Source organism: Triticum urartu, chromosome 1A, assembly GCF_056163025.1.
Source record: "Triticum urartu cultivar PI428250 chromosome 1A, HENAU_Tu73, whole genome shotgun sequence".
In the NCBI taxonomy this organism is placed as follows: Eukaryota; Viridiplantae; Streptophyta; class Magnoliopsida; order Poales; family Poaceae; genus Triticum; species Triticum urartu.
In genome coordinates, this window is record NC_141873.1 from 262,619,698 (window position 1) to 262,626,556 (window position 6,859).

General features: G+C 51.2%; 1 protein-coding gene across 1 annotated transcript; it reads left to right on the top strand.

Moving 5' to 3' along the window:
• The first annotated feature begins 5,869 nt into the window (after positions 1 to 5,869).
• On the top strand, positions 5,870 to 6,610 carry LOC147990790 (uncharacterized). The gene has a single exon (XM_087538394.1). It carries the CDS (start codon positions 5,870 to 5,872, stop codon positions 6,608 to 6,610), a length of 741 nt encoding a protein of 246 aa, XP_087394520.1.
• Positions 6,611 to 6,859: the final 249 nt, after the last annotated feature.

Consider the following 6,859-nt stretch of genomic DNA (forward strand, 5'->3'; position numbering starts at 1 on the left):
CGAGACTCCACCGCCACGAGGCGGAACCAATCTAGGGCTCCGGCAGAGCTGTTCTGCCCGGGACACTTCCCTCAGGGAGGGGGAAATCATCGCCATCGTCATCACCAACGCTCTTCTCATCGGGAGAGGGCAATCTCCATCAACATCTTCACCAGCACCATCTCATCTCCAAACCCTAGTTCATCTCTTGTATCCAATTATTGTCTCCAAGTCCGGGATTGGTGCTAGTAGGTTGCTAGTAGTGTTGATTACTCCTTGTAGTTGATGCTAGTTGGTTTATTTGGTGGAAGATCATATGTTCAGATCCTTTATGCATATCATTACCCCTCTGATTATGAACATGAATATGCTTTGTGAGTATTTACGTTTGTTCCTGAGGACATGGGAGAAGTCTTGCTATTAGTAGTCATGTGGATTTGGTATTCGTTCGATATTTTGATGAGATGTATGTTGTCTAGCCTCTAGTGGTGTTATGTGAACGTCGACTACATAACACTTCACCATTATTTGGGCCTAGAGGAAGGCATTGGGAAGTAATAAGTAGATGATGGGTTGCTAGAGTGACATAAGCTTAAACCCTAGTTTATGCGTTGCTTCGTAAGGGGTTGATTTGGATCCACATATTTCATGCTATGGTTAGGTTTACCTTAATACTTTTGTTGTAGTTGCAGATGCTTGCAATAGAGGTTAATCATAAGTGGGATGCTTGTTCAAGTAAGAACAACACCCAAGCACCGGTCCACCCACATATCAAATTATCAAAGTACCGAACATGAATCATATGAACGTGATGAAAACTAGCTTGACGATATTCCCATGTGTCCTCGGGAGCGCTTTTCCTTATATAAGAGTTTGTCTAGGCTTGTCCTTTGCTACAAAAAGGATTGGGCCATCTTGATGCACTTTATTTACTTTTGTTACTGGCTGCACGTTACAAATTATCTTATCACAAAGCTATCTGTTATCACTTATTTCAGTACTTGCAGAGAATACCTTGCTGAAAACCGCTTATCATTTCCGTCCGCTCCTCGTTGGGTTCGACACTCTTACTTATCGAAAGGACTACGATAGATCCCCTATACTTGTGGGTCATCATGCTGAAGTGGTCTTTGGTAGTGCAGGATGGCTCCTTCGAAAACGGTGTGTCGCGGCCTGCTCGATGCTGCCCAGGGTGGCCGGCAGCGTGAGATGGTGGTATACATTTCTTCGATAGACAGTGTCGGGCAGGATCTAGGGTTTAGGCGGTAGAGGGCCTCAGGGATTGTTCCTTGGTTGGATCTGAACGATCGGATTTGGCCCATGGAGGCCTACTACCCCAGTGGTTCGCTTTGGGCGGGTACTGCCCCGACGTCGTGTGGTGGGTAGTTGACCCGTGATGTGATGTTGGCTAGAGCGGTGATCCTCATTTCCCGTCTATGGTGGGCCTGGATCCAGATGGCATCTGGCACCCGTCGTTGGGTGCCCTTTGCGCGTGGGCCGGCATTTGAATTGGCCGATCCTTACCATGGTGGTGTTACGATATGATGGTTCCCCGCTTGCGTTTTCCGTCCCAAGGTGACCACTTTTTAGTAGCCCGGCGTCCGGGTAGCGGTGGGGTGTCTCTCCTAGAAGCCGGGGAGACAACCCTGGATGGTGAGGCTGCATGGATGGGTCTGTGGCGAGCAACATTGCAGCGGTGGTGGTGTCTCCTCTTGGCTATGTGGGTAGCAAGGGGAGGGTTGGCAGGTGATCCTAGTGTCACTGTGGCTTCGGTGGGGGTGGCTCCCTGTTCTAGATCTAGAGGCCTTGCTCTGGCGATGGTGGGGCCTCCTTTGCAGGTTGGGTTGGCAACATTGGTTCCGCGGGTGGCACGTGTGCGGGTCTGGAGCCAATAGAGCTTTCAAGTGTCGGGGACAAAGATGGCCTAGACTCCCCATAAGCATCAAGTACTGGTAAGTTGTTCATAGGTAGAACCTCATCCAAAGGAGCAGAGCTGGCAGGTGGTAATAATGGTTGCTACAAATTGAGAGAAATAACTTTAGCAGCAACAACTGTCTGAGTGGATCAATCCAGCAGCGAGACTACAATAGAGGAGCAAGGCCGAGAAGCTACAACATGAGGGGCCTTCTCTTGCAACACATGAATTACTTCAGACAGAACAATTGCAATCGACTGAATATTATGGTGTGCAACAGAAATAGTAGCATGCTTAATAGGATCCACCAGGGGATGCAACAACTGAATTTCACCGGGAACAACAAGATCCTAAGCAGGTGAGTTAACTAAATTCTGAGCTTCAACTAGAGGATCATGGAGATTAAGGCCAAAAGATGCATGGACTCGAGTGGAATTCAAGCAAATTAAAATCCCCCTAGCCATTTTCCTCATTGTCAGGGTTCACTTGCAGAGTATCATCCATCTGTTGATTGTGGAGAGCTGGGCTAAGCTTGGCCGAAAGGGCACTTGGAGATTGCAGTGACCCCCATGCGCTTGAAATGTAGAAAATCTCGAAGAACGCCACGAAGATTAACAAAGACCACCTCACCTTGGAGCATAGAAACCAAAGTGTAAATCACAAGATCTTAATTGGTAGGACTTACAACACCATAGATGACACCAGAGCGCGCCGGCCTCCCCTCCACCTCGATCCCATGGCATCCCTCGGGAAGAAACCGAGAATGATCTAACATAAAGGTGGCCGTCACCGACGACAGAACACTCAAAAGCAGCGGCGACAACAAGGTGGGCACAATAGTCGAGAGAGGAAAGAGTAGTAGAAGAGTTCACTGAGAATGCAAGTCATTCACACTAGAGGCTACGGCAGCTCCTCTGTCAGTGGACCGAGAAGGGCAATAAGAGTCACATGCGGTGGCAAATTGGGCGGACCAGATATATTGGCAAGACGACTGTCACGGCTATTCTCCAAAAGTGGACCGAGAAGGGCAACAAGAGTCACATGCGGTGGAAAATTGGGCGGACCAGAGATACTGGCAAGATGACTGTCACGACTATTCTCCAAAAGTGGACAGATTTGTTGCTGATTAATAGAGTCAAAGCAGGAAGCCGCAGCGTTAATTTTGCTTCTGGAGTGACATTTTGGCTGAATGTGGCCCCAATGTCTACATCCTCTACGGCGAATGCGGTTAAAGCACGTGGGTTGTAGATGGTCCATGCATAGGCAGCGAACACGGAAGATGTTTCCTTGGACTTTGGACGGCTAAGAAGGAGCAACCCCTTCGGCCCGGTAGTTTGAATACCCGAAGATGTCGCCCTCCCTAAAGCGATGTTATTGGGAGCAGTTAATATCGAGTTGACTGCTGGAGGGGGCTGAGGAAGACGATCTAAAGCATATTTTGAAAAATGACGATATGAAGTGACATTGCGAGAACTTGAGTGGAAAGTTCTAGGGGTTTGAAGAGCAGATGCTATGATCTGCGTTCATGAGAATGGTCAGGAATTGTTCGTTCTTGCTCGATTTTTTTTTCATACGATTGGAACTCCTTTCTATAGTCCGAGCTTCCATTACCCCAAAAAAGAAAACTCAGATTGAAAAGATCATTAACAATGTTGCCTCCTCTCATGATCGCAAAACCCACATCTTTAGAAGAGACACTGAATCTGAAGGACCAGTTTTGGAGGCAGGAGACCTTGAACCGGGAGGCATGACCACCAAAGAAGGATTGGAGAATGAGACTAACCGAATCATCGTTGATGCGAAGCTTGGACCTAGAGATCTCCGCCACCATGATGAACTCCTTGGATCTTGTCCCATCAAAGTGATATACAGGAACCCGCAAAAAAAAGTGATATATAGGAACTCCAAATTGTTTCCAGACAAAAGCTTCGAAAGCCAAACCTGCTTCAAATTTGAGGTTAGAGAGAACCATGATGGTGATTGCTGCTGATGAAGTGTGCATCGGCGGAGGGGTGACCGCCGTGGCCGAAAGGGACAACGGCGGTTGGGTGGCCACCGCGGCCGGAGAGGCCAGGGGCGCTAGGCAGGGGGGCACGTGTGGGGTGTGCCAGGGAGCCCGGTCGACCTATTTTATTGCAAAACATTATGTTTGGATTGTAATATTTATATTTGAATCATTGGTGCATTCCTATATTTGTCCAATATGATTATGAACGGATGAAGATATTTTTATTTTAATTGTTTCAAGTGCTCCAGATATATATAGACAAAATATAGATGAACATTTAATGCACCGGATTGGATGGTCGCCTCCATATGACAGGTCCCTGCCCCTGGTCATAGGCCATGGTAGCAAGGATGTGGCGTGCAATCCTGGTGAAATCCGTTGCTAATTTGCATCGCCAATTAACGGCAGACTCAAACAAACCCTTTGAACAACAAACCAGCCGTCCAATCAAACAAGCAGCTGAATCCATAGCAAGATTATGAGAGGAGAGAGAGAGAGAGAGAGAGAGAGAGAGAGAGAGAGAGAGAGAGAGAGAGAGAGAGAGAGAGAGAGAACCAACTGCACAACGAGCGTCTCATGAACAGATTTCCAAACGTGAAAAATCAATTATCAATCTCTTCACTCACACATACATCATTTCTCCCTTCATTTCTTTACACCACTCTGACTCTGCACACGCACGCACAACACACCACGGCTCCAGGCACAAGGCAGGCAGGAGACACACGCACAGTCAACTACTGACTGGAGCAACCCGATCTGAGTCACGAGCCCATGTAAGCAGAGACGGAGGGAGAGAAGGAAACACCAAAGAAGAAGAAGCCAAGTTCCAAGACAAACAGCCAAGAATGAGACTTGCCTACCACCCAAGCAAATCCATCGAGTCATCCTCTCTCTCGCCTCCGCCGCGCCATCACCTGCTGCGCCGGGCTCCCCCTTGCACTGCAGCCTGCCCCAGCACCGCCGCCTCTGTCGACGACGACAGCCAGCTTCACCGCCACCGCCATTGACCTGCGCTAGCTGCTCCTGAGGGCTGAGATGTGGCGGAGGGAAGAAGAAGAAGAAGAAGCAGAGAGGCGAAGAAATAGAGGGGGCGGAGGGAGGTTTGGACAGTGCTATCAAGCCCTTTTTCTACTACCTCACCAGTGACGGCCGCATCCACTTCTCATTGGCAGAAAGGTGATCGGTCGAGGTGGCGACGGACTAAACTAATGGCGATGGTTAGCGCATGGACAGGGCTCTCTTGGAATCTACACGCACTAAACTACTAGACAGAGTTGGGATCTTGAGAAATCTCCCGCCTTTCTATATCACCATCCACTGCCGCGGAGTGACGGGATCGAGCATTCGCCAATGGCAGTTTCGTCAACATGCATGGCCCATGGGTGGTTGATCGGATTGTTGTGGAGTACCATTACTAGAATCTGGACGACAACGAAGTTATTAACAAGGAGAAGAAAATTCTACAAGTAGATGGCAGTGCATACGCACACGCCCTTGTAACCGCCGGAAAAGGCAAGTGTATGTGCATGGAGCACAAGAATTTTTCGTACGAATTCGCTTGTTCAGAACGAGAAACTGAGGGATTGATTAATAATAAGTGTGTGATCAACCAAGACATATGCCGCCCCGAAAAACAGGAACTCAAAAGGGTAGAATTAGAGCAACCCAACGAGGCGACCCATTTTTCCCAAGTGCGTCCGTTTGTGTCGTGACGAACAGAAAACTCGGCCCAACGCGCCGACTCAAACGGATATGCGTCCGCTTTTCGTCCGCCTGCTGACTCATTCCTGACCCATTTTTGAGTCTCATTTGCGTCCGCGCGGCCACGAGACGGATGAGCGCGGCGCCCGCCTACTCCCCCTGGCCAGCCAGTCGATAGCAAAGCCTCCACCATGTCCCTTCACTTTCTCCAAAACCCTCCCGCCCCCACGCACTCCCGCCGCTCGCCATGGAAGACGATCTCGATGCCGCCGCCGGCCTTGCCCCCCTCGCTTCGTCCGGCATCACCGCCCCCTCTGGCAAAGGCATACACCCCATCCCCCCTCCCCGGCAAGACCGCCATCGCGCCCAAGAAAAAGGAGCTGACACCCGAGGAGCGGGACAGGGAGTCGGCGAAGAAAAAGGACAGGAGGCACGTGGCGGATGCAAGGGGCGAAGCAGCCGCCGCGGCCACAGCCGCCGCCGTGAAGCAGGAGGACACCGCCGCCCGCGTCGCGGCGACAACGAGGGAGGCGCTATTGTACCTAGGGTCAAACCCTGACCAGCACGACCTCGTCAACGCCGCCGTGGCCGCGGCCAGCACCGGCTCGTCTGCCTTCCCTCGAATGGTGCTGCCAGAGTCGTTCTGTGCGTCGACGACCCATCTGATTCTCGGCTTCCACGTCTACCCGCAAGCCTCCCGATTCTCCGGGGAATGCTCGCCGGAGGTAAGCGTGGTGGCGCCTTTCACGCCCACGCCCGCACCCATCGACCTCAACGCCACACCATTTTTCGATGGCTCGTCATCCGGTGAGGCGAGGAAACTCACGCGGGAGATGCCAGCCGACATGCTCCCCGGCGCCCGCAACCTCTTTGATAGAATGCCGACGGCCGGCGACGACGAGATGTCCAAACGTTTCATGGAGAGCATCCTCTTCGAGGGTGGTACGGCGGCCGCTGGAGGTGCCGCTGCGGCTGTCTACTATCCCGATGAGACACAAAGCTAGGACGGCCGAGGGTCGTTTGCGCCCTCGACCTTTGATAAGCTGGCATGCAGGCCACCTTCATGCGAGATCAGATCGGCCTGGACCTGGACGGCTTCCCGCTCGACCACAAGTTTTCGGAATACTACGACCTCGAGGAAGAGGATGAGTTGAACATCGACGCGGAGCCTTTGTTTGAGGACGAGCTCGCCAACCAAGCCGCCGGGGCGAAGCCGAAGCGTAAGAACAAGCGGACGAAGGCATACACGACGT